General features: G+C 37.9%; 1 protein-coding gene and 2 long non-coding RNA genes across 3 annotated transcripts; 2 read left to right on the top strand and 1 right to left on the bottom strand.

Annotated features, from left to right (window-relative positions):
* Positions 1–46: 46 nt before the first annotated feature.
* On the bottom strand, positions 47–17,172 carry LOC137479973 (uncharacterized). Its single transcript, XR_011002621.1, has 4 exons — positions 17,041–17,172; positions 16,316–16,447; positions 15,792–15,842; positions 47–15,186 (listed from the first exon to the last, which is right to left on the bottom strand). It is a non-coding gene; the product is annotated as an uncharacterized lncRNA (long non-coding RNA).
* CPB1 (carboxypeptidase B1) lies at positions 8,258–27,312 on the top strand. The gene is made up of 11 exons (XM_068200723.1): positions 8,258–8,410; positions 8,506–8,581; positions 10,200–10,324; positions 12,640–12,739; positions 13,299–13,400; positions 13,751–13,852; positions 16,153–16,263; positions 16,346–16,436; positions 17,120–17,322; positions 25,761–25,845; positions 27,085–27,312. Exons 1-11 carry the CDS (start codon positions 8,340–8,342, stop codon positions 27,270–27,272), a joined length of 1,254 nt encoding a protein of 417 aa, XP_068056824.1. The 5' UTR covers positions 8,258–8,339; the 3' UTR covers positions 27,273–27,312.
* LOC137479974 (uncharacterized) lies at positions 22,772–25,703 on the top strand. The gene is made up of 2 exons (XR_011002622.1): positions 22,772–24,986; positions 25,398–25,703. It is a non-coding gene; the product is annotated as an uncharacterized lncRNA (long non-coding RNA).
* Positions 27,313–27,997: the final 685 nt, after the last annotated feature.

Here is a 27,997-nt window from a genome sequence, read left to right as displayed (position 1 = left end):
AAAAAAAAGTCTAAATCAAAGAGATAGGAGATAGGACACAGTTAAATGGATTAAATTGCCTCTGGAACAGAGGTATGTGTATTGCCACATACACCATTGCCAGATCTTCAATACAAAATACTTCTATGGTCAGGAATAAATCAGAGCCAGGAATAACAAATTACAGTATCTTCTTTAACAGAGAGAACAATTCCAGAGAGATTAAGAACAGGTTTCCTCTGTCATTTAGTGCCTTGACCAGAGTCCACCAGGATCTCTGTTTCTTCTTTCTTTGCTACATTTCCTAGAGCTGTATCTGGAAAGAAAAAGGCCTCTTAGTGTCACTGGCCCAGCCTTTGCAACGAAAAACTCATAGAGGAGCAAAATATTGAGGAAGATGTTTTTCCTGGAAGCACAAGTTCATCCTCCCAAGCAACATCTACCCTTCACTTTGTCCATTTTCCAACAACAGCTGCTGGTCATCTGTCATATGAATATGCTTTCAATATACTGGGCTTGAAGCAGCTGGGCCAACTTGAAACCAATTCCAAAAACATGTTTATAGAGAAAGGCAAAGGAAATGACCTGTAACATTGTAGACACAATATGTTCCACATGAGAGCTCCATCAGTTGAGTTTTTACCAACTCAGTTATTTTATTATTGTTCGAGGTCTTCAGTTTTCATTATACCATTTTTGTTAGTAGGTCTGGAATACCTCTTACTTCTAACCTGCATTCCCATTATTTTCTGTGGTTCTTTGGTCCCAAAGGAAAAGTAGAAGTAAAACAGCCATTTAAGTGGAAGGCTCCACTGCACACTCCTGTGCAACTACAGCAAAGTGACTAAAGTGGCATCGATGACTGAAGCAGGATTTGCTTTTTTGGTAGGTGTGTGAGGAGAAGGTACAAGCAGGTGCTTCCTTTCTTTTGTGGCTCTGAAGAGACAAGAATGAGTGTCAAAAGAGAAGTGACACAAAATGGTTTAAAATTAATAGTTTTTCTTCCAAGCAGTTCCCATGCAAAATTTGACAAATCTGCCTTGAACAAAGTGATCCACCTTCCACCCACCCACCACTCAAGCCATCACAATTTAGTGAAATGTAAATTAGATAGACCACAAATCTATCTATTGTGGATATTAGGGTCACATCTTAGAGCATAATGAAGGAGAAAGTTGATGAAGAGGGCATTCTCTCACCTTTTATTCTGCATAAATCCTTAAATTGATCCAGAATTATCTCCAGTAAGTCAAAGTAGTAATTTTTGTTTGATGACAAAATCTCTTAGTTCAAGTTCCAGAAGCTTGTTATTCAGTGACAGGGAGGTATTGAACATCATGGCCTGTTCTCATTTTCCTCATTGGATAACAATTACCAGTTTCTTCAAACATTAGAGAAGTTTCAGCAATTTACCTAAGTCAGAAAATACATTGGGACAAAAGCAGCATTAAGGAAGCAAAATATTTAATTAAAACCGTGTGAATCAAAACTAAGGAAAATCCCAAACTTCACATATTCTGTTCTAAGTCTTCCAGGGAGAAAACGAAGTTAAATGTGAGCAACATACTGAACAAACCAAGGGGCAGCTTTGCTAAGATAGCAAAATCTTTGGTGGCAAACCAAGGGGAAAAGATTCCCCAACCCTTCTAGAAGCTGCAAGTAGTAAAAATCAGCTAACCACAACAGGGAAGCACCTGGGAACCTCACCTTTCACTATGAAGCTTCTCGAGGTAATGTGGGAGTATTATGGAGTTTTATAGGGGAGAAAATAGTATTTTTATGCCTATATCTAAAGATTCTATATTCCATATTTTAATTATTATTTTATCTGGCCAGGCTCTTGGACCAGATTTCCTGTTGACATTTGCACACAACCAGCAGCTGAGCTGCTCCGTGGCTGGAGTCCTTAGTCACACACATCATGGGTGTGACACAGTGGCTGCAGAATACAGCACTGGGCCTTGGGATGCCTTTTCTACCTTTTCTATGAAGCACTACTACAGCAACATTTCCACATCAAAATACTTTTTTCCTCCTTTTTTTTTCTTTTTTTTTTTCCAGAAAATGTTTTAAATAATTCACAGAAAATGTAAGGATTTCAGGTGGCTGTGATGTTTCAGAAGGAAGTGGATCAAAGCATGGTCTCTCTCTTTACTCCTCCTTCACCCCTTCCTAGTAGATCTGATTTCAGGGTTGGAAGCTGAGAAGTGCACCAAAATATAACTTAGAAGCAGCGATAAATTAGTAGCAAAAAACCTGTGTTGAAAACTGGACCTGCTCAGTCCCAGTGTTTGTGTATTACAGCCTAGTTTTACAAACTGTTTCAAATCAGATTGGTATAAGGAATGTTTTCTCTTGATTGTGCTTTACCAAGCAAAAAAAAGAAATAATTTAAACATCTGGAGTTGTCTGGGTGTAATGCAGAAGAATATGGATACTGAATTTAAAGCAGCTATCTTATCTGTGATGCCTAATATTTCCATGTGTGCAGGCAAAAGTATTCCCCAAGAATTGTGCACTTTATGCTCTGAAGCTTGCTTCTCTTTTGCTTCATTGAGGCTCTTTTCATACAAGTTTAACAGATATTTGTCCAACTGAATTTACTTTCAGATGAATTCATGGAAATTAAATTTGACTATGGTGACAAGATTAATTTGTTTGCACTCTGTGTTTTCCTTTGTTCCATATAAAACCTACTGTTTACTAAAAATATCAAATTATTAATTTTTTTTAAAGGCCACTGTTATCTTCTGTTGTTGAACTCCTTCTTTGAATAAAAAGAACCTAGGAAAAAATCCATACCTCAGCCAGATTTGGTTCCACATACCTCAGTAGCACAGATTTGATATGTTGTTCATTTTTTTCCCAGTGATATCTCACAAATAATTAATACACTTCCTTAAGTCAGACAAGTTCTCTGCTCAGTGTGAGTTTTGTTTACTTACACGTTCACAGGGGAACAAAGAGTGCCAAGATTAATTCATTCAACTTAATCTGCTACCCCATACTCTTGTAATGAGTGAGCTCTCACTAGTTTTTGCAATTAGTATGTTTTGATAAGGCAGTCCAAGTAGAGATTATTAGTCCAATTAATTGCTTTGAGAAGAGTTTTATGAATACTCTTGATCAATTATTAACTGTCAGTCTGTTTAAGAAGGAATATATTTTTACATGAACAAACTGATGTGCAGAATCTATTTGAACTCTTTTGTTTGGTATTTTTACATGCTTCTTTTGGTGTGGGTTTGGGGTTTTTTAATTTTTTTTTCAGCATGTTTTTTGAAGTCTAACTCCAAACTCCTCTAGAAAGTAAGAAGGGAACTAATTGTATTGATCTTTTCATGTATGTTTTGTTGGGAAGGAAGCCAGAGAATTAGCCAAAGTTTTATTTGATTATAGTAGACTTCCACTTTCATCTGTAGCTTGTAAATTTGGGTTAATTCAGTAGATGTCAACAGAAAACTTTATTAATTTCTAAATAGTCTTGTTTTTCTGAAATGGTAGAACTCCCTGGCATTTGCCCAGGTATAACACCAGTTGATATAACCTGTCTCTCAGCAAAGGGCACTGGATTTCAAAATCATCCAGAGCTGAAGGATCTGTCTAAGCACTAGGCTTCAGATTTATCAAGCCTGCAGATTAAATACAAGCTATGCAGGAGAAAAATGTTCATCATTTACATCACCCATGGGGGCCATCACACACAAAAAGCAAAACAGAACCGTAAATTACACAGCAATCTGTAAAAAGAAATTTCAGTTAGGCCTAAAAGTGGAATCAAGGTGCTCAGCCCACTCTCTTCCTTGAACCTCTCCAGTTGATGTTTTTTCATGCATCCTGGACTCTCCTGTTAACTCTCATCTGCCTTTGCTCCCACTCGTGGTGATCCTGTTGTGCTCAGTTAACACCAATAGAGCATCACTATCTGGATCATATTTAGTGGGATGAAATGGAGATCCATCTGTCTGTCTAAATCCTTCTGTTCAAACTGGAGGTGGATGAGTGCACACTGACAGTCTGATTTACCTTCAGCCCCTGCAGAGCCCAGGATGGGAATTAGGAGAATACTGAGGAAGACAACATGCTAACAGTCTGAATTACACACCCTGGAGAGGCCTCAGCAGTGGGCAGACACTCCTGTGTCTTGCTACAGAACAATTCTGGCACCACCTCAGCAGCATCTGGTTCTGGCATTGCTGGAGATATTTATAGATGAGAATGATATGCTGATCTACCCCAGAAGAGAAACTCCTAGACCCATCAGACAGAACCTGCACAAAGATGGGAGATGAAACTGGCTTCTATTAGTAAGAGCACCGAGTGTCTGCTTACTCCTGTACTTTTCTAGAGCAAGAATTTTTGCTGCAGTTATGACCTCACTTCACACCATATGCTGATTTTAGTGCCTTAAATTTGTAAGCAAAAGAGCCCTATGCTTCTGTGTGTCTTTGAGCTGTCACTGAATCCTGCCATGACCCTGCTAGCCTCACAGAGATCATGGCATAGGCTCAAGTACGAGAACTGGCCACAGTCTTGTACACGACCGAAAGCTCAGCCCAAGGACCAGCTGATTAAGCAGATGGCCATAACCAGTGGGTGTGAGGTCAGTCCTTCTCATTGCTTCATTAAACATCTTTTTTCTGTTTGTCACTAAACAGATTCTCACCGCTTGGTTTCTTGGAATTCTGGTACTGCAAATACCTTTATTCACTGCTTCTGTTTTAGAATATTTCACACCTTTTTTCAAACAAATATGAATTTGAATATGTATTATGTGTTCAGCTTCTAGCTAGGGTAATAAAATACTTTCTAAATCCTAAGCAAGGTGTGCATGGATCATACAATGAAGCTGCAATACTACAGTCAATCCTGATCAGTAGAGGCCAATAGTAAAAATATGATACTTATTTCACAGGAGATACGTTGGCAAGAATCCTACAAAATAACAAGTTACAGGTTCTGCTGTTTCTCCCCTGATGAGTCAAAAACAAATGTACAAAGACATCCCAAAGTCATGAGACCTCCCTCTTTTTTTGCTCCATACCCTTGATCACATCACTTCAATTCTTTTTTCTTCTTATCCAGTACCTGTTCACCTATTAAGCAGCGAATGTGAAAAAAAATTAAAAAGAAGATACCTACACATAGCTACCAAAACAGTAGGAGATGAGCATGTCCCAGGGCCCAAAAGTTGAAAAAGGCTTTGATGAATTAAAAGAATATTAATAATATATAAATAAAGAGAAAGTACCAAGAAAGCTTGGCTCGTATGCGAATAGCAGATTCTGCTGATCCTGGCCTCTTCAAAGTATTCTCAAAGGTCTTCAGAATATATTCCGTAGTTTTACTCTTCAAAACTAAGGTTAAAATTTATTACCTTAACAAATAAATGATCATAAGAGGGTGCCCATACATCAAATACATGTGCCTGGTCTGGGGCACATGCTAGGACTTTGCTACATAACGTACATATGCAGTGTTAAGATTTGCACATTGCTGATCTTTTGGAACATAATTAATATTAAAGAATATTAAGAAGATAAATTTGTCAACCAGGGATTGTAAGAACTGACAATATTTTGTGACTAAAAAATGGTGGACTTTTTAAAAAATGTAGATCAACAAACTATTGGATTCAGGAAATCTCTATCTACTGAAACTCCCATACAAACAGGCCCTATTTATCCTCAGAATTTTGGACTCCATTTAATAATAAATGGGATGAAGTTTCTTGGGATAAAGGATACTTCTGAAATGCTAACACTGATGTGTTTTTTTTTCCTTTTATCAGTCTGTGGGTAGCCTCCATATGCTTTTCAAAGTGGAGTACCAGAGTAATTCCATTCCAAAAACTGAAATAAGAAATTTCTACAAAGATGAATTTCAGCTGGAATGTAGCCAATTATTTACAGGGAATATTCCTTGTGAGTGACAGCATCAAAGGAGGCTGTATTTTTAATCATCTATAAAGCAAACAACTACAACAAAATTGCGATTGCTGACACTGTTTTTAGCTTCAGTTATGTTAAGACAAAATGCCTGTCCTGAAGGAAATTACCACACATTCTCCTTTTGGATTTTGCTACTTCCTTGATTACAAAAAAAAATTAATTTTTCCTTCTGAATCTATTCAGAGATATAGGTAATACTCTGTTCTCTGTGATAGGCCAAGGTTTACTCAACCATGGCCAACTGATGACGTTGGCTTGTAACCAGATACTAAATGAACAGATGGCTTACCCAAATAGGATTTGCTCTTTTATTTATCCTTATGCTACCCCTTTATCGAGTACATACACAAGTATTAAACATTTATGCTATACAGTTAGAAGAACAAGACAATGTTTAGAGCTAGTTTATGAACTAATCTGACAAATATCCATCCTGAGATGCAAAATAAATCTCTTAAGAAGGATTCCAGGTCAGTGTTTGTTTCTGATGTAGTCTGGGATGGAAAATGCAAAAACTGCCATTACAAATTCTGGTATTCAGTAATGCTTGCCAACTCAGTAGTCAATGCTGCATCACTGATTGTTTGGAGAAAAAAAACCCAAACGTAAAACCAAAAAAAACCCCATCATCTCCAACTGCATGAATAAGGAAACAATTTATTAAAAGTAAACTCAGACTTTTAAATCTGGCAATTTCTATTTCCAAAATGCTTCTCAACAGGGAATGCTGACATCTGCAAATTGTTTGATTACTTCTCGTGATCATTTATTCATTGCAAGTTCTGTGCTTGATCATCTCCACATTATTGTGTTTGCAATTGTCTTTATGGGATCAGACCCTTTTATTTGATACTGATATCTGTAGTGATGATCTCATCATCATAAAATTAAAACTTTGGAGACTGTGCAGTATTGTTTTGACACTGTCAGAACAGCTCCTGATGTCATCTGTCTTCAGAGGCTTGTCTCTCAGTAAGATTATTACTGGGCAAGAGCATGCAGTACTACAAATTAGGCCATTAATTGCAACCTAAGTTTAAATCCTATGGTTTGGCAAAGACAGTTTTCAATAAGTAGGCCCAGTAGACTTTTTGACTCTTCTTTTAGTAAAGTATTAATTATGGGTCATATTGATATGCATGAACTGTACATTGATGTAAAATTATATTCCTAGCTATTCTGTATCTATGCTTTAGAGAACTGACTCCAGAGAACTTCATAAAAAATTAGGTCTGATGCCACATTCATTCTTAAAAGGCTCAATGATAATTAAATTTTCTGTACCTTGAAACTGTAACTACATCTTTTAATCTGAGATGAGTTATACTATTTTTCTTAATAAATGTTCACATATGATGTAATGCACAGTAGAGATTATCTGTGTCTGCACTCCTTTAATTTGCCTGGTTACTTAGACATAACAGGAGACAGAACTGAGCTCGTAAATTCCATTTTTTATTCATTTGTTCACTGATTCATTTAGAGGCTCCCTGTCAAAACCATCAGTCACATCAGGACACAGCATCAACAGACAATTAATGTTGCATTCTCTGCCAAGTACTCATTAATGAAAACTAAACAGATGCAAGTGCACTGCCCCAAATACGCCACTGTTCTTCAGAGTAGGCACAACATGAAAGTTAAAAACACTTTTGTATGAATACATTTCATTTGATCTTCTTAGTAAATTCCACAGTATTGCTTAACCTGTAAGATATTTACCTCTGATCCACACATGATGAAATTAGAGAATGTACAAGAATCAGCAGCTGTATCATATGCAGTATATATACAATCCTACTGCTACTAGAAATTTCTGTGCTTTCAGTTCTGCAGATGCCTGACTTAAATTTCAGTGAAGTGAGCAAAGAACCAGTTCATTGCTTTCCTTCTCTGTCTGGGAAAAGAAAGCTAAGTGGTATATCCCAATTGGTATATTGGGATATAATTGGTATATTATTGACAATAATATGTCAAAGTCAAACCTATATTATTAAGGAAGAGGAACATTGTGATTAAGACCAGGCACACTACAACAGCATCTGATGGACATCTACCATTACACAAAGTAACAATAAAATATTATAAAGTTTGTAATTCAGCAACCACCTTATTAAAAAAAATCTAAATTCACATAAACTAGAAAATTACAAAGTAAATTAAATTCACTTTCTCATATCAAGAGTTTATCCAGTTCAAATAGCAAGATTCTTTAGCCAGGCCTCTGTGAGATTTTCAGCTGTTTTCACAGGTGTAGAGGAAAACACACACTATAAATAGTATGCAAATAAAACAAGGATAAGAAACTCTCAGTTGATCAGTGGGTTATTCTGGTGTATAATTGATAAAAAGAAGGACAAAACAAGTTATAAAAGCAGCAGAAAAATAACAGAAAACCTGTTTGAGAAAATGTGGGCACTCTTGGTTCTCATAGGTGCTGCATCTGTTTCTGCTCACCTGCAGGATCTTTCCTTTGATGGGTAAGAACAGACATCGAGTTTTATATCTGTGATTTCTTCTGCATGATCAAAAGGCTTTCAACTGTTTCAAATCGAATCTCTTTCTTCTCTTACAGACAGAAGGTGTTCCGTGTGATTCCACAGAATGATGAGCAGGTGGAAATCCTCAATTTCCTTGCCAGCATCATGGAGGTAAAGGACTAGGGGAAGTGGTTATATTGTAGTTGAAAGAAATATTTCTCCTTTTGCTCAAATAACAGATATATTTTTTTAAATTGTGCCACTGAATTAAAGACCTAATCTTGATTTCATTCAAGTCAGCTGTATTGTTTCTTTGGAAGGAATAGGACAAGTTGATAAAACTAGAGCTATACAGAACATTCAAATACCTTCCAGGAAGTCTGGTTTACCCAATCTGAATGTCAAAGTGCCCATCAGAATTTATTAATACAATAAATAAATCTTAAATGCTGTATTCAGTATGAGGTGCTTTTAAGAATGTATTAGATAAATCATGGAAATTCCAACTACCAGAATCTTTACCATTACAAGCTAAACATTTTCCTCATGTAAATATTCTGAAAATTTATACTCCCTGCAAAATGAATTTTCCTTTGGCCTCTAGTCTCTCATGTTATCTTTTCTTCTCTGACTTTCCTTTAAAGCTTCCTTTCTCTCTAAGCTGCATGTTTCTCACTGACCTTGATGTAGATATATGATGACACAATGACACGATGAAAAACAACAAAGACAGCAAATGTGTTTTCAATATTTCTGTTCAGCTTTGATGTTGTAAAATAGCTGTTGGTGAAAAAGACACCATTAGCTGTAGGATGAAAGGATGGTATTTTTAATGAAGTACAGATGTAGAGACCTATCATCAACAGGCTACTACAGCATGCTGGAACAGTTTTCTGTAGAACAACATACTATTGGAATGGTGCTCCCAATACTAAGGAAATTAATATATACCATGCTTGCTTTTAAGTGTGAAGTATCAAAGGATTGTTTGTTTTCTTTTTCTTTTAAGAAAATCCCTGAACTACCATTGTTATACAAAGCAGTCAGTCAGGACTGATGTAATTGTGTATTCTGGAACAATCACCTCATTTGATGACACATAATTCATGAATAATCAGCCCAAATTTATTTTGTCTTCATGAGATGAAAGGGTGAAAAGGCATCAGGCTGGCAAATCAGCTTTGTTTCCATTGGCCTTCAACAGAGCACTAAATCCAGAGGCTTGGATGCTTACTTCAGCAAAAATAAGTGAAGTAGTAATAACAGAGTTGTTTGTCCACTTGCAATGAAACATCTTCAAAGGCACAGGTTCCTCATATCAACTTCAGTGATCTCTTTTAAAAGCCCTCATCCAGACAACGGTCTTTTTCAGCTGATTTATGTAAAATATTCATACAGTTCATGCCTGATATTGAATTAATTTCTCTCTAACATTCATAGCCAAAAACCTGAGCAAAAAAATGAAAGAAGCTGTAAAAATGAAAGAAGTTGTAAATATAGTTACAATATTCACAATTCTGTATGAATGCAGATGCTGGAGACAATTGTTGAAATTGTTGCTGTCATCTACAGAATTCTGCCATATAAAATGCAGGGCCTAAGAAAATCTTAATTTCCATTTAAAATTTAAGTTGATACTTGTGGGAAGCAATGCTGAATCAGTGTAATAAGATAGGCATGAAATTCAGTATATTAATCACAATCTCACCAGCACACATACACCAATCTAAAAAATCACAGCCACATGTATGTATTTATTTGTCTATGTATTCATTTGGTCTTCTTTCAGGTTGACTTTTGGCAGCCAGACTCTGTCACACTGGTAAGGCCAGAAATGCAAGTTGATTTCCGAGTTGAAGCTGAGAAGTCTTTTGAGGTTGAAGATCTTTTGAAAGAAAGTGGAATGGAGTATCAGTAAGTTTGTTCTCACTATGTACTTTGAGTAGAAGGGGACAAAATACCATGGACAATGTGTTTGAGCTTTTAATATTGTTCAATTGATTTTCCTGTTACAAACTTCATCCCTCCTATGGATGCCTCTACTGGGTTCAGCTTTCCTATGACAGTTCAAATGGACTACTCTGCATTGACAGGGTGAGATGAAATGTTGATAGAGGCAAGAGACACGAAGCAGAGATGCAGTACCAAAAATTTCCTTGAAGTGAAAGCTTACTGCAATACACAAGGCTGGAGTAGGGATGGGGGTAGAAATATTTCCTACTACAGACAAAGTGCAGCAAAGGTCTAGAAAGAGCCAGAAAATACAGCAGATGAGGGAAATGGACAGGGAACTGAAGCCAGAAAATAAAATGGTGAGCCCCAAGGGCTACCATGACCAGGTCCCTAGTGAGTTGCAGAGCAATAGCTAGAGGGCCAAAAAAACCCAACAGGTGAATACAGACAGAATACAGCTGCCAGGTGAAAGGCCAAGGAAGCACGGACAACAGATTCCCAGGACAGTCTTGGACTGACAGAAGTCACATAGCAGGTCCATGGCAAGGATGTCTCCAAAGAGAGAGCTGACCAAATATGACTGCAGCACAGGTAGACCAAACAGAGCACACTGGCACATTGCACACTACTGGGAACAAAAGCACTGTCGTGAGTACCACTAATGGAAGGATTGGGAGAATAAGGAGTTGCGTGATCCTGTTCTTCACTTCATATTTTCAATAACTGTGCAAGCATTAACTGAGGATGAGAAATTGACCTTGAGCTGGAGAGGTGCTGTCTGTCTTCATCTCTCCTTTCACTCCACTTGAGCATTGCAGAATGGCTCTGCTCAACTTCATTATCAGGCTTCTTTGATGTGTAAAGTATAGTCTGTCAACATCATGTACTCAGACACTGAAAGTCAGTAGTATTTGATCAAGTTTTTATTATTTCATTTGGCTGAGAGTTGAGTTTTTGTCTCTCAGTCCGACTGTTGTTACGAGACCAAACTCCTTCACTGGACATCACACAGTTCTCAGGATAACTTTCAAGATCTGCTAAAGCCAGACTTAATCAATCCCTACACTTACTGCCCTCATGTCAATTGTGTCTGATTTGGATGCCTCTGCAGGAACAGAATCTAAAAACACTCTAGAATAAATGGTTTTCAATAATCTCACAGTGCACATACAGCATAAGAATCCCATTTCAGTGGAATTTCCTCTTTAGTGAAGGAGTTACACTACATGTGTTAGTTTTCCTATAATATTCATTAATTTTCTCAGATCCATGCACAAATCTTTTGATTGCAACAAGAGGCCAGAATGTCTGGAAGCTGTCCCTGACAAACTTCAGTGGATTGTCCTTGTGACAGCCCAAGCTGTTATAATCCTTTTGAAGTGCAGCTGCAGTGCCATGACATCATGTCACTTGCAATATTTGTTCTGAAGGCTGCTGGTGCCTCACAAACTGGCCTCTGTTCCTCTATTCAAATCACAAATGATCAAGGACATATCCTGGATGAATAAGATTTGTAAGAGTTTTAAGACAAGCACTGGAAAAACAAGAGGACTTCATTTTTTGATAGCCAAGGTTGAAATATAAGCAAAAGGTCCTCAAGAGCATGCTCAGTGATAAGCTGTGCCTTTGTGTCAGCCCCAGGGAAAAATGAACAGGAGAGATCCAACCAATCCAGACAAGCTGTTGAGGTTTTCTTGCAATTGTGTGTTCTATTTAATAGCTCACCTCACATGCAATAAAGTAGCTTGGAGGATGGATAATAGAGCCTGCAATAGAGCTGTCAAACCACACCGAACCTTTGGAAGTTTGGCTTGACAGGGAATTTCATCAGGCAAACATCTCTGGGTTGCTGCCTGGTTTTGAAACATTGCTGCAGTCTAACTGTCCTCCATTGCCAAAAGTTCAAGAAGGCCCTTTTCCTATTGAGGCAGAAGCAGCTGGCAACATAGGATCAGCCTAGAGCTCATTTTGAGACACGCTCTGTCTCAGCATTGCCATTTTTCTGAAACCAAACTGTTGCCACCCTGGAGGTTTGTTAGTATGGGAGTGAGGCAGCTGCTAATTGGCAGGAGCCTGTTACTCCCTGGTCCTTCTCATGGCAAGGTTGAGGCAGGATGTAGGTTGAAACTTGAAACTCATATATCTTATTTTCAACCTGCCCACCTTTCCTTTCCCAATCAGTGTAGCCCAAATACTGGGCAGACCTTCAAATGTCTTACTTTCCTGCTGGATTGCTGTATGTTTCTCTTCACACTTTTCATGGTGCCTTCTTGCAGAGTTCTGATCGACAACCTGCAGGCTGCACTGGATGCCCAGTTTGACAGCCAAGCTCGTACTGCCAGCCACAGCTATGTGAAGTACAACAAATGGGATACGGTAAAGTCTAGAATTTACCACATTATCAGCTTGGTACCTTAGCTTCTGAAGTCAAAGTGCTTCCAGCCTTCTTCCCTTTTCCTCTTCCGCTCCATCGACATGATAATGCCTCCAAACTCTCCTTCCTCTTCGTTACTGAGCTAGTTTGTGTAACCTACTCTTATTTCCTCTATTTTGCTCCCAATGCTGCAAAGAACCTCTGGCAGAAATCCAGTGACCAGGCTGAGATGCTTCACTATTAATTTCCTTTCCTTTTCACTATTTCTCCCATCTCGTCTGCTAAACAACACAATTCCACTCCCTGCCTCAGTTCTAGCTCTTCATGTCCTATCACAAGACCCCTTCCTCCTTTTTTCACAGCCATGCTCATTCTTCCTGACATGTAATCATGGCCATGTAACTCTTCACATCTTTGCAGTGGCTCCTTGGAAATCTACAAATTGTATTAAATATTAGGCCACATTAGATGCTCAGAAAGACTGTTCTGGCTTGAAATCTGCAAATTAATCTGTCTGGACCTGAGGAACAGAGATTTACATTTAACCTCTTTATTAAACAGATAGCTGCTTGGACTGCTGATATTGCTGCTCAGAACCCAGACCTTGTCTCTCGTAGTGTAATTGGGGAAACATATGAAGGACGGCCAATGTACCTTCTCAAAGTAAGTGCCTCGATTTCTTTTTTTCCTCTGTTTACAGTAATATATCATTCAAACATACAAGATAAACTTTTAGAGACACTACAGGAAATAAATCAACAATGCAAACTAATCAAATAATTGGGGGAAGCTTATCAACATAAATAAAAATGAAATTATTAAGAGTATTTTCTTAGCTTGAATATCATGGTCAGGTACAGTTGGGAGCACTCCATAGATTTCCATTCAAACAAGGAATGCCATATTTGTATAAAGTTTGACTTTTTAGGTCAGCAAGCTGACAGACTTGTTCTGCATACAATTAATTTTGTTCAAGCCCTGGGGTGTTATTTTTGTTGTTGTTTTTTTCCTAGATGGGAAAAAGTGGTGCAAATAAGAAGGCCATCTTTATGGATTGTGGTTTCCATGCAAGAGAGTGGATCAGCCCTGCTTTCTGTCAGTGGTTTGTGAAGGAGGTCAGTAAGCTTAATGATGAAAAAATATTTTACAAAACCTATGTTTATGAAAATCTTAAATGAGAAGCAAGAGCTCAGGCCACTGCCTTTTTCCCTCTAAAGGCATGTCTGCTCATGCCTTCTTCTCACCTCAGAGGGTTAAGATGTAACTACTTAAACCAGATCTTTGTGCTTGGACCTTAATCTTTCAGCAGCTTAAGACAACCTGAAATGTGTCTAAGAGGTACTGACAACTACAACGGTTGCTCAGTTTGTAAATTCTTTTTGCACCTGTCAAAAGTCAGAGAAAGGTGAGAGAAAAGCAAATAGCTAGAGTGACACTATAAATATAGCCATGTTCTGTACACAGGCATAAGGAATAAGAAAATTCAAGGGCACATCAGAAGGCACCTGAATGCACTTCAGAACAGCTGACTTGCTACAGTGCCAGGTGGTGGATTCCTTGCAACCCGCTTTATTCAGTAAGGCAACAGAGAGGATGTAAACCTACCCTCAGCCCAGCACTGAGGAAATGTACCCAAGAAAGGAAGACTGTAAAGGAAGCTCCCTAAGCTCCACTCAGGAAGAGGGAAATGCATATACATCCCTTTGAGCTGCCACCTCAGGCTGTACAGAAAGGTGCTAAAATATGAAACCATATTAAAGGAAGAGCTGCACAGGTGAAATTAGCTTCACTTCAGTCTGGGATACTTTAGGTCTTGAATTAAACAATTTTATGTCCTTTATATTTTCTTTCTGACTACCAATATAAAGCAGGTGAGGATTATCAAATGCTGCACAGTCATCTTCACAGAGAAAAGTATATTACCCCTCAGATGGGGCAGATCAATTAATTTAGCAGAGCAACTTACTGACTGAATCTCAAATTTTGTAATAAATTCTGTTGGAAGATTAAGAAAAAAACACCAACAAAACCAACCAAACAAATAAATAAAACCACACCAGAAGCGGCAGCTGGAATCTAAAACCCAAGGAAAGGAAAGCCAATCAACATGAGCCAGCCATGCTGGCAGAGGCCTTGGTGGCAAGTACAATCTCAGTGTTATCAGACAGGCATGCAGTTTTGTGTAGGGAGCAGTGGAAATTGGAAGTGACATTTTGGTGGATTCAATGGGAATATGATTTCATTAGTGCCTAATGAGGCTGCAGACAGTATGTGGTACCATTTTTCTCTGAGCAATTCACGTCACTGCAGCTGTCATTTTCACTGTCTGGTCACTTAATTCATGGTTGTACCTGACACCAGCAGTGCCTCTGCTCAGTGTGTCCATAGGCAGAAGTGCTTTAAAAGAGCAGACCTCTGAGCATCATCAGAATTTCACTTGGGATTGCTTCTAGACATAAAAGTAAAAAAAATAGAGAAAAACATGAGCAACATGGATTGTTATAGGTATCTCAAAAGAGAAACCCACCCAGACAACAACAACAAAAAAAACCAAAACAAGCATAAAATAAAACCCAGAAAAATTATTTCAAATCATCTGAAACTGCTTTTCTAGATTTTATATCCCACCCTCCTACTTGTCAGTTACAGGACAAAAAATGCCTTTTTCCATTGCATTGCCCGATGTTGCCCTTTATGACTGTGTAAACAAACATGGGTACAACACACTTAGAGCAAATTTCCATGATCATTGTATGGTCTTTCAACACTGATATGAATCTGTGAACAAGCATACCAAGTGCCAGGCCATGAACAATCAGGATATAGAGGATATTGCAGGAGTTCCTGTTTGTTATTCAGTATCTGTGTCTGGAAAAGTGCAGGGAAAATCTGTCTCCCTGTGAATAAATGCATCCACAGAATTATGATTGGAAATGTGTTAGGATGTTACTTAGAAATATTCTCTATAATTCTGGTCGTTGATAAAATTTCTGCACAACAGATACAAAAAATGGAAATAATGATTTCTCATTCTCATATAAATCAAACTCAAACCTTTAAAGTGTTAGGATGTAGGAATATATGTGGACAGCAATATTGTTCTGCCTGTAATCAAGAAGCTAGTAGATGGAAAATCTCTTTCCAGTGATTTATGATTCTGTTCAAAATCAACATTCTGTCATCTTATAATTTATCTAGGAGTATATGACTGTTTTCTAACAGCAGTGTGGTTTGAGTCAGTGCAAATCTAAGCACACGTGGGAACACAGGGGCGCCATCTCATGTGCTGGAGTGACCTGGATGAGTTTTTCTACCACATTCATTAATTCCTGACCCAGACCCAGGCCTTTATATATGCACAGGAGATACACATCTGTGAAGACATCATCAGCTTTTTCTACTTTTCTCCAAGTAGGCTGTGGAGACCTACGGAAAAGATACTGTCATGACCACACTTCTGGACAAGCTGGACTTCTATATTCTGCCTGTTCTTAACATTGATGGTTACGTTTACACTTGGACAAATGTAAGTACATTCTTCTTTCTTATTGTTGGAAAAGTCAACTGTCAGAACTTACTCTAAGTTTTCATCTGTTATTCTGTTACAGGACCGCATGTGGAGAAAGACACGCTCTAAAAATGCTGGGAGCATTTGCGTTGGGACAGATCCCAATAGGAATTTTGATGCTGGCTGGTGCAGTAAGTGTCTCCTAACAAGAGTTGCAAGCAATTACACGAGTGCAATAGCCAATATACTTAACTATTGGATTTCCCCTACCTGATGGTCCAGCTTCAGCTTGAGTGAAGCATTGTGGAATAGCTTGTGTTTAATTTTTAGAGCAGTTTTAGGGGAAAAAGCTAAATTTTGGCTATTAGCATCATCAGTGGTGACTTCTATGAACATATCTGCACACATGTGTGCATATATATACATATATACTTGCACACATGTATACACATATATACAAATAGATGTACACACAGCTATGAGTTCAGAACAGAAACCAAAGGAGCTTGCTTTCATGAAAAGAGGTCTCTTTTGAGTGGTTTCCACTTTGTTCCATGGAAGTAGAAATGGAGAAGATATGCAAGGAGAGGACTGTAAAGTACTGAAGCAAACCAATATCCCAAAACATTCCCATAATATAGGTCTTTACATCCATATTCACGTTCTTCCAACTATGTACACTGTAAAGGCCATATTTATTCATTGCTATGGGATGTTTCCCAGCATCTTAACTATGCCATAAAATATTCCCTCCTCTGATATGGCATGTGTATTAGCAGGATTTCAAAAGCTTACCTATAAACATGGTGTAACATGACTCTCCTAACAATCTACTTCTTCATTAAGTGCTCATTAAATTCACCTTTCTTCTCAGCTGTTGGGGCCTCAAAATACGCCTGTGATGCCACTTACTGTGGCTCTGCACCTGAGTCTGAAAAGGAGACCAAGGCTTTGGCTGACTTTATTCGTGAACATCTTTCTACAATCAAGGCATACTTGACAATTCACTCCTATTCTCAGCTGCTACTGTTTCCTTATTCATACACTTACAAATTGCCATCAGATTACCAGGAACTGGTAAGTCTCTTTGTCATTTTGACTTTATGAAAAGAATAAGCAAAAATCATCACTTGCTATTTAGGTACCTTTATCTTCAAGCAGTTTTTTTAATATCTGGAAAGAATCCATATTGCCAGTTTTTGAAAATATTTTAGACTTAGAAAGATACTATGATAGTTTCAAGATAGCTGAAGCACAGGATGAACTTCAGAGCCTTATTTAATCTCCACATGCACAATGAGTTTGACACAATATCAGTTCTGTCTTCCAGTCACACCATCCAGAAATCCTCTCTGCTGTGCAGCACTGCCTCTTGCTGACTCCAGAGGCTGCTGTAGGTGTAGCTTTAATATTTTACATAAAAGCACTATGGCCTGTAAGCCAAGGTAGCAGCTTGACAGATTGTAATAACTGTGAAATAACTCAACTGGTATCAACAGCAGGCAAAGATCTCTGTCTACCACTTTCTACTGAACCTTAGTTCTCACTGAAGTAAAATGGTGAAACTCCTATTGGTACAAGGTCAAGTCAAAGAGGCAGATCTTGAGGAAAGTATAACTGAAAGCAGATACAAAACACATAAAAAGTTTCAGTTTTGAGGCCTTTTCCAAGAGGCCTAAATTTAAGAACAGACATTTTAATTAGAAGAGGAGAGAATGAATGTGGTATTTTAAAGGACAATTCCTCTTCTATCAATTCCAGAGAAAAGCCACACTCTAATGACATTTAAGATTTTTTTTAATCCTTAATAACAGATAGAGAGTTTAAAACTATTAAATGTGTAAAAAAGCCATAAAGATTTTGTAGGCCAAGAATCAACAATCATGAATAATAAAATTACTTCTGTTCCCTGCATATTTGCAATTAGAATCTGTTGGCAGGGAAAACAACACAGCAAGACAAAACAAACACATTTTGATCCCCCTCTTTCCTCGATGCTGCCAAAAGTCCAAGGCAACAACAATGTGTGTTGCTGTGCAGGTTTGACAGATTTATGAATGCTCCCAAATACGTGTCTTGGTTCTGAACACAAATACAAACTGAGGCCAAGAGTGAAGTTTCTTGTTAGATTTTTTTTTTTGAGCCTAAAAGAGAAGATTAAATTAAAATTAAGATTTTGTTTTCTTAATTTATATTCCAGGAATTTTGTAATTGAAATTATTTCAGGGAGTGGTAGTAATATCTTGCCTTCATTTTTTACAAAAGCTTCATAATTCACACATTACCATTCAGTCTAAAGTAATAAACAGCACTAAACACTTTAAGCTGCTTTATTGTCAATATCACAAAGTTCTTATTTGTCAGAAATTTGCATGAAATTCTGCCCCCATTTTTTGAATGAAGAGCAAATGTGATAAAATGTAACTAAAAGTACAGCGTGTTTCTCACGATATTAATCAGAGAAAGTACACTGCCAACTCATTACTATAGCAAACCCTAGCAGCGAGAAAGAAACTGTCTGCTTTGCTAGGTTTTAAAATTCTTAAATTAAAATTTTATATTGTCACTGTTCTATTCTAATACACAGTACAATTTAAAATCCCCTTTCCTGCCATAGAAGGCAATTCTGCTGCTACCACAGAGCATAAAAACTAAATTGCTCAGGAATATAGGACATATATTCCTCCTGAGCCATCTGATTTCACTTTGCATATTAGTCTTTCCAATATCACTTTATCCTATATTTTAAATCAGTCACACTGATACCAAATGGAGTTCCATTATATTCTTCACAGAGCAACCACAAATCTCACCACCATGACAAGGTGACCTTATGAGCACTTTTCACATCTTAATTGAGGGAAATTATTTCCTCTATTGGTGATCCCAACAGAGACAGGAGGATCCTAGAGGTGTTCAACCTGTGCAGAATCTGATTTTTACATGGGAAGACTTGTTGCCAAAAGTCCTTTTGGACAATGAGAGCAGAGTATCACCCAATCAATATTACCTGTAATTGAGATAATTAAACAAGAAAGGACCTTATGCACTCCAATGTCAGTGAATTAAATAGAAAAATTGACTTCCACAGGCTGTGGGTCAGGTTCACAAGTGCAGCTTTTTGGGTTAGTTCAAATAACTAAGATACATTCATTTAAGCCATGACTAAAGAAAATTTAACATTTTCAATCAACAACTGTACTTGCTTGAGACAATATAGCTACAAAAAGAGGAATTACTTTATATGACAGTTGCTGTGTTTAATGTCTTAAAGTTCTGTCTAAATTTAGAATTTGGAGAAATGCTGAAGAATAAGAATCTTAACTTTTAATAACTATTGTTTGGGCAAACAAAATAATCATAAATCATTTTTTAAATGAAGGAGCAACATTTATAGTGCCATTATCTTATCTTAGATGTTATTTTTACCCTGACAGATCTAATAAATTAAAGGAAATATAGCTGCAATTTCTTATCTCTTTCAGTGAGCAACTGGACATGTGTTTAAACAAAACCTTGCATGTCTGCTTCTCATTAATAACATTTTATTCCATTGTATTTAATTAAAGGTAACATAATACCATGGGGCTTATGTTGCATTCCAGTGTCTGAGATACAGAAGGGTGCAAAAATTGAGTAATCTGAGACTAAGGACACTAAGTCTGCAGAGGAGAAAGGTCCAGAGAATGCCTGTACCTTCCTTCCCTGAACACGTAGTGAACAGTGTGTCCTTGGGGCTCAAAAGACTTTTTCTGTTTACAGCCTCAAGAAGTCACCAGAAGGCCTAAAACTGCTTTGGTTTGTCAGATAGAACAGGGCACTCAGACAACCCCTCTATGTTCCACTGCATTGCTCAGCAAATCAGAACAACTCAAAGTTATTGTAACTGACTTAAAGCCAGGGATTAGAACTATTCTTCTTCAACCATGCCTGGTCTCGGGCTGTAAAATGTGATGAAAGTCACGTATGTCTCTTCCTTCCCACAACCTCCCACTCTTCCCCTGAGATGCAAGAGCATCTGTGAGGTTCTAAATCCCACAGCTCAGAAGGACTTTCCCCAAATTTGTCTCTCTTTATTCAGGGTTGTTGTTTTGTGCCCCTAACCTAAGAGTTGCACAAAATTTTCACTGTTATCCAAACAACAAAAATAAAACCACCCAAGACAGGAAAATCTAGGTCAGGAATTTCTCAGAAGTTACACAATATTCTTGTGATGACACCCTTAAAGAAATATGTCCTCCTTTTGGAAAATCACATTTTGTCTGCTTTGTAATCCTCTTGGCTCATTCTTTACTATACCCTGATGTATTGCCCTGAACACAGAATACACACTTGAATCCCTCTCCTACAGGGAACAGAAGCATTAGCTTTTCACAATAACAAAATATGCTTGGCAAGACCAGTATCTCTCCACACCCCAGAAAAAACTATTTTCATCTTTATTTTACTATTCACATTTTTGCCCTCTTGCAATAAAGAACTATGTATTTAATCAGACTTCTCATAAACAGTTCAGCCCATATTTTTTAATCACTTCATATATTTGCCTTAGCCTCCCATTAGGCTTTCCTCATTTTCAGCAGACAAATCTAGCTTTATCAGTTCTTGTTTGTATTTGAATTGGCTCTGAACTGTAGTTTGAGAGAGCAGAGGAATGTGTATTGTACCCTTCCTTCCTTTCCAGTTGAATTCAATCTCTCAGTTAAATGCAGCACCAAATATATGTGTGCAGCCATCTCATACTCACTTATCAGGTTAATGTAGGTGTGTAATGTAGGCTGCAGAATATTACATTCATTTACAAACCAAGATAATTCCCGTCTGTATTGCGTGAATGCACAGTGGCTGCATGGGTGGTTGTTTCAACTCACCAAAATTCACCTTCCATATTGGGTTGGTCTAGCATTTCACTTCCTCTTGAGTGCTTAAAATAGGACATATTAGAAAGTGGAGATACGCTTAGAGTCTGTGCAGCCTGAAAGAGTGCATTTCAAATATACAGCATGACTGTGAGTATCAGTCTGATTATTTAACTTAGTGCCTAGTTGTGAAGTCCTGAATATGCTTAAGACATATGAAGACCTCTGGGTAAGAATTGTTGGATAGCAAAAATCCTACATCTAAGAGACTCAGACAAGCCTGTGAGGAGTTGCAATCTGCTGCTGTTGTATCTGCACTATTGCACAGATTGTATTACCATGATTGTACTACTTGTTACGTTAAATATTGTTAAAGTCAACTGGGAAGCACAACAAACAGGAATGCGGGCAGCAAAGCAGTATTTGAAATTTGCTTCACAGCTCTTCCACAAGAGTTTACCACAACAGAACTGTTCTGTACTTAAAACTGTGAAAAGGATATGTTTAGTAGTAGCATCTTCCAGATGAAGTTGATGTGTGAATCTGGCTAATAGACAAGAGTTTCCAACAGGTGTAGGGCCCAACAGAGTTGCAGTGGAAACCCTCTCACCAGGGAATAATTTCTTAAACACTGCAGAAACTGTCACAGAAAAACAAACTTGTAAAGAAAAAGAATCATTCCACTGAAGTCCTCACTGGCTGGATTCCCTGGGCTCTATGAGCATATGAGCAACAGAACAGTGAACTAAATTACACATCATCATGGACCCTTGAGGGGAGAGTCTGTTTTTACTGGCAAAACAAGAAGGCTCAGAAGTTTCAATTCACTTGGCTAAAGCTAACTTAGCAAAGCCACATTTTCAGCCTTTCATTACGAAGTAAGTTGAGGGTCCCTTTACATAACAAGTAAAGCATGAAAGACCGATGTGAAGGGAAAATACAGTTTTCAGCCTTGGGCAAATCAGTTGGCAGTCCAGTGAGGGAAGAGAGCAAGGGGTCCAGTCAAGCAGTGAAAAGGCTTCTCCAGACCACTCTCAGATTGAGAGGGCAAAGGGAGTTGTCCACAAACAGCAGCTGCATATCAACATCTGTGGAGTGTTTCTAAATGGTCACAGTTTCCTGGCAAATCCGCCCTGATGATACAAGAGTAAAATGAGGGAGATGAGATGCTCCCATAAAAATTACCTATTAACACACAAAATATGCTTAGCCTGATAATTTATCTTGTTAGTTCAAACTTCCAATGTGGTAAGAAAGAGATGCCAGTACCACATCTTTCATTAAAAGCTAATAACTGAAAAAACCTAGGTTTGAAAGTTGTTAATTATGTAAGATAATGACAACTGAGAAGGCAACTCTGCTGTGTCCCTGGCTCACGCACTCTGTACACAGATAAGCAAAATATTGGTAATTGCAGTGTAAACACAGATGGGTGATGAGCACAAGGAAATGCTGCCTTCTGCTGAAATGACCAGCTCTGAGAGCTCAGCTGGGAGTCAGAAGCTGAAAAGACATTTCTGCTCCCAGTTACAAGTATTACTCTGGAGTTATTTCTTCGACTGCAGGGCGCCACTTGTTTCTCTGATACTATAAATCTCAGCAGCATTTTCCTTGCAAAAGAGGGATTCTTAACAGTATAAAACCCCAAACAAACAAACCACAATTCAGTTAAGCCCATTACATAAAGAGATGTAGAAAATCATTGAACAAAGAGTATCCTCAAAGGTCAAAAGGAAAACAATGTTTCTCCTTGCAGGTGTATTCCAAACAATATACAGGGTTGAAAACCCAAACTACTTTTCACCCTTTTGGAAAACTTTGGACACTATTTATATACCTCTGCATTGACCGCCCTATTATTTCCTTCTTATGGATTGCTTTGAGTAATTGAGCTATTTTGAAAAAAAACAACCAAACACATTTTCCTCATATTTTGTGTTTATACTCACAATTATTTACTTAATACATATTATTCCTGCTGGTTTATATTATATTTTTAACAAATTACATTAGTTCCTATAAAGTTGAAATTTATTTTTCTACCTTTAGGTTTTGGACTGCAAATCTATTAAGAAAGTAAATGTTAGAAAGTCACTTAAAGGAAAACAAAAAAATATCAAAACTTCTGCTAAAGCTTAATTTCATGATGAAGTCATAATGCTTAGGCACTTTTTTCACAGAGAGGGTCATTTAAAACACCACCTATATCTCCAACCTGGAGAGTTTGAGGAAGCTGTTTATTTGGATTCTAGGCTCTAAACAACTGGAAATCTCAACTGCTCTTTCTACAAATCTCTGTTTTTACAACTTCCTGACCAACAATAAAAAATCCCTCAGGTAAAAATATTTCCTGACATACTTTTTCCGGTATGTGTTCTGGTATGATTTAAAGCCATCATTTATCTGCTGGGTGGAACAAATGCCCTGGGTCAAACAGCCCCACAGAGCAGCTCTGCTGTTCTATTGTCCCTATTTTAGTTAACTAAAGAGAGCAAATACCAGTTACCAACAGGTCTGCATATTGAACCAGACAAGCTTTCCAAATTTTATTTCCACTTTGCATATATTTGAAGTGAGGAAGAATCAGTTTACATTTAAAAATTAATTTGCTATTGAGAGAAGATTTGACTCAAACTCAGCTGCTGATTAAATGTGTGCATTATAAACAACAGATGGCTGAAGAAAACATGGCATTGCTAGCAGATAGCAGACTCCAACCTCTACAATTCCCTCAACATGTGTTAAAAATTATTACGGATTTTAGAGAAATCAATTTATTGAGGGATTAAAAAACCCAAACCAAACCAAACAAAAAAGAAGATCACAGGAGAGAGCTCAGCTACTCTAATTGCTCTGGATCCAAGATTGTGAAATGCAGAGCAACAACATACTTCCTTGCAATTGCTTATCTTTATGTGATAGAGAGGCCAGAAACCAAACCCCACGTTCAGGCACAGTTGGTGTTATAGGTGGAAAGACACAGTTCAAGTATGCTTTGGTTTGTTTTGTTTAAATATCCTTCGTATGCCAAAGGACCACAAATTCCTAGAGCAAACTCCCATAATTCTAAAATGTTCAAAACCAAATATTTGAGAATGGGGAAACACTTGCAATTCTGCTAGAGAGTAGGCTGCCAGTTATAATGCAAACATGTTGTGATGTTTTTTAGAAGCTGAGAAAGTTCTCTCAGTTAACTAAAATTTTCTAAATACATTCTCCAATATGCCTTTTTGAGTAAATCAGAACACTTGAAGCATAAGAATGAACAGAGAATATTTTAAAATATATCTTCCACTGGGATGTAAGCCAGAGTGTAACCTACAGAGAAGGAAAGGGCTTGAGGAAATTCCTGGAATAGTAAGCCATTCAGCTGCAAGCTATAAAGAAATATATGGCAACCCATTGCTTATACTGAACATATGCTTTCAAAAATCATTCATATTTATCATCTGTTAGTAATAGTTTTCATGTTTTATTACCAACATGCTGTATAATGAAGAATTGGAAAAGCTACACGTTCCAAAGAAAAGTCTGTAATTTTCCTTAATGCAAACATACAAAGCTTCACAGTACTATTGATGGGCCTGATCCAACCCTCACTGAATCAGTGGGAGTTGAATGAGTCCCTCTGTGCACAGGAAATGAATTGAAATTAATGAGACTACATATGGTTTCAGGGTAATTTATGCCTTTTTTGGCTGTTAATATTTATAAGACTTTAATCTGCTTCCACTTGTATCAATGTTCAACTCCCCTGACTGAGCCGACTCTACTCTGATTGTATAGCTGCTTGAACAGAAGGAAAAGAAAGGCTATTGTATGTTTGCAAGTAACTGTACCAAGTTATTACCATTCTCTAAGATTCTCTTATCTCTAAGTAAGGTTTGAGGAACGACTGAGGGAGCTGGGATTGTTTAGCCTGGAGAAAAGGAGACTCAGAGGTGACCTTATCGCTCTCTTCAGCTTCCTGAAGGGTGGCTGTGGTGAGCTGGGGGTCGGTCTCTTTCTCCGGGCAACAACAGATAGAACAAGAGGACACAGTCTCAAGCTGCGCCAAGGGAGATACAGGCTAGACTTAAGGAAGAAGTTTTTCACAGAAAGAGTGGTCAAATACTGGAATCATCTGCCCAGGGAGGTGGTGAAGTCACCATCCCTGGATGTGTTTAAAAAAAGACTGGATGTGGCGCTTGGTGCCATAATCTAGTTGAGGTGTTAGAACATGGGTTGGACTCGATGATCTTAAAGGTCTCTTCCAACCTAGAAAATTCTGTGAATTCTGTGAAATTCTGTAAGGTTCCTTATTTAGTTTTAACCTGGTACAAGCTTCTTCTAAGTCTAGCAAGTGCTGTTACCTCTTGTCCCCTTATCTGTCCAAACCCCCCTGGACTGTACACCAGGCTGCAACAGACCACAGACAGACTGGACCACACTCCATTAAACCTCTGAGAATACATTCTTTGCTGACAAGCTCTTTTCACAGCACCAGGACAAGCTGGGCCTTGTCAGCTACTGACACCTAGTCATACTGAGAGGTGAACAGTTTTCTAATAAAAGCTTCTTCAGCATGGCTTTTCAGTTTATACAACAGTGTAATTGCTTAGATTCGCTCAGAAAGCTTCTGAAAAATCTGCATTTATCATTCTTCTTTTCTTTCAGAATTCCATAGCTAGGGCTGCTTCCAAAGAGCTGGCCAGTTTGTACAACACTAAATATACATACGGTCCAGGAGCAACAACAATCTGTAAGTATTGACCTAAATATACTGACAATCTATATTAAGTACTACTAGGACTGTAAAAGGCAGTTTCCTCGTGATTCTTGTTCTTCTTCCTAAGTAGTCCTCTTCCTCCTTCACATGCATATACGAAGAGGCATATATGGGACCTGTCATTTCTAAATTACGGGATAATTTATTCCCTAGGGATCCCAGGAAGTGGGTGACCCCCTGCAAAGTCAAGTGATGTAGTAAAATGTTTATGAATTCACATGTATAGCATGAATTCTTAAATCATACACAGCTTAGATTTAAACATAAAAACCTTGACCTAAGATTTTCTGCATTTCCAGTATCTCCAAGTCAAAGATGATGTGAGTCCTTTGATTCCACTGTGTGATGTGAATCCTTCAACCACTCTAGCAACACCAATTTCTTTTAATTTGCATTACATTCTGAGACACATACTAATTACAATCCTATTTGTAAGTTGTAATGACTAATTATTCTACCCTTCTCGGGAACTCAGCTGTGCATATGGCCTTTGCAGTGCCAAAAGCCAAGTTGAGGTTATCTCAATTTCTCCCATATTTAAGATCTCTTAATGTACTTAAATATGGAATCTAATTCCTGTTTCTTGCCTGTTTCTCCTTCCTCAAATAGTTAACTATCCCCTCTGAAACATTTTAAAAAACAGTTTCCTCCATTTTTTTTTATATTTTCGGAGACTCTTCCTTTAGAATGTGTTGGTGATGCTGGGCAATTTTGGAGGCTCCTTCCTTAGCAAAAGCAACTGTTTTTATCATACCAGCTACTGAAAAGGGAGGGTACTATTTTTCCAGCAGAAAAAGATGGAACTGAAATCCCAGATATGCAATTTTTTCCCATCTCTGTGAACCTCAAAATGTCACCCAGTGAGAGGCCATTTGCTTCTTATACCAAGTGTTTCTAAACACCCTCATGCAACCATGCCATTCTCCTGTTCTTTAGACATTTCTCCCAATGGTTTCCCCATGGTAGTGACAAGGAGGAAGCAGTTTAGCTTGTTTACATTTGCTTGCACAAATCAGCTGGAACAAAGCTCATAAAGGGCCTAAAATCACAGCAGCTTTCCCATGAGCAGGATAAATCAATCAATTTACCGAGTATTTCTTTTTATCTGTTCTTTCTGCATTCCTGGCTATGTGACTTGACTCCAAAGTACTTCTCATTTGATGTGTAGCCACTCTTTCCCACTTAAGCTTTTTTAAATTTCTTTATCAACAGACCCTGCTGCAGGGGGCTCTGATGACTGGGCTTATGACCAAGGCATCAAGTACTCTTTCACTTTCGAGCTCCGGGACACTGGGAGATACGGTTTCCTTCTTCCTGAATCTCAGATAAAGCCAACCTGTGAAGAGACTTTACTTGCTGTTAAATATATTGCCAACTATGTCCTTGAGCACTTGTATTAGAATGGAGTTCTAAAAATTATTAAAGTAGGTTTTATGCAAAGATGACTTCCTTTTTTTCTTCCCTACAAACTATATTTTTATTTCTCTATACTTAATGCTCCTAAGTCATATTCTTAGTCCATTACAGGTCAATAGAACTACAAGTTTTTCAAGAGAAATTTTAGAAGTTCAAGAGAAATAAAATATTTTTATTAAGGCAACTGGCATAGTTGGGGGGTTGAAAAAGAAGGAGCACAAGATTAATCAACCTAAAGTAAAGGTCACCTTATTGATTAAAATTATCTCTATTGATTAAAATTATCCTTACACAGAGGAGATGGGCTGAGCATTAGAGCTTATACAGGCTAACTGTTAACCAGAATGAAAAGAAGCAAGTGATCCACATAGATGGACTTTCACCCAAACATTCATTGCCTCAATGACAACAGTAGCAAGGAGAAGATCACAGCACATACTTTTAAAATTATATATCTGTGATGTGCTCTTGTGAACTTTCTCAAAACTCACCTCGGATCTGTCCCCTCACTGAAAAATAATTTGGATCTGCAGTCACTGCTAGTCCAATCTGGACTCAGTTATGAAAATGTTAATTACTATTAATGGCCAAAACTTGATATAAATCATGCTATCCTGCATTTAAAGCTCTCATACTCACTGCAGTAGTATCTCCCAAAGTGCTCTCAGAAGCCTGGTACTTCCTGGGGCCCCACATGTTCCTACTGTCA

The sequence above is a fragment of the Anomalospiza imberbis genome, chromosome 10, assembly GCF_031753505.1.
Source record: "Anomalospiza imberbis isolate Cuckoo-Finch-1a 21T00152 chromosome 10, ASM3175350v1, whole genome shotgun sequence".
NCBI lineage: Eukaryota > Metazoa > Chordata > Aves > Passeriformes > Viduidae > Anomalospiza > Anomalospiza imberbis.
The sequence above is the reverse complement of the archived record's forward strand: the minus strand, read 5'-3'. Positions and strand labels throughout refer to the sequence as shown.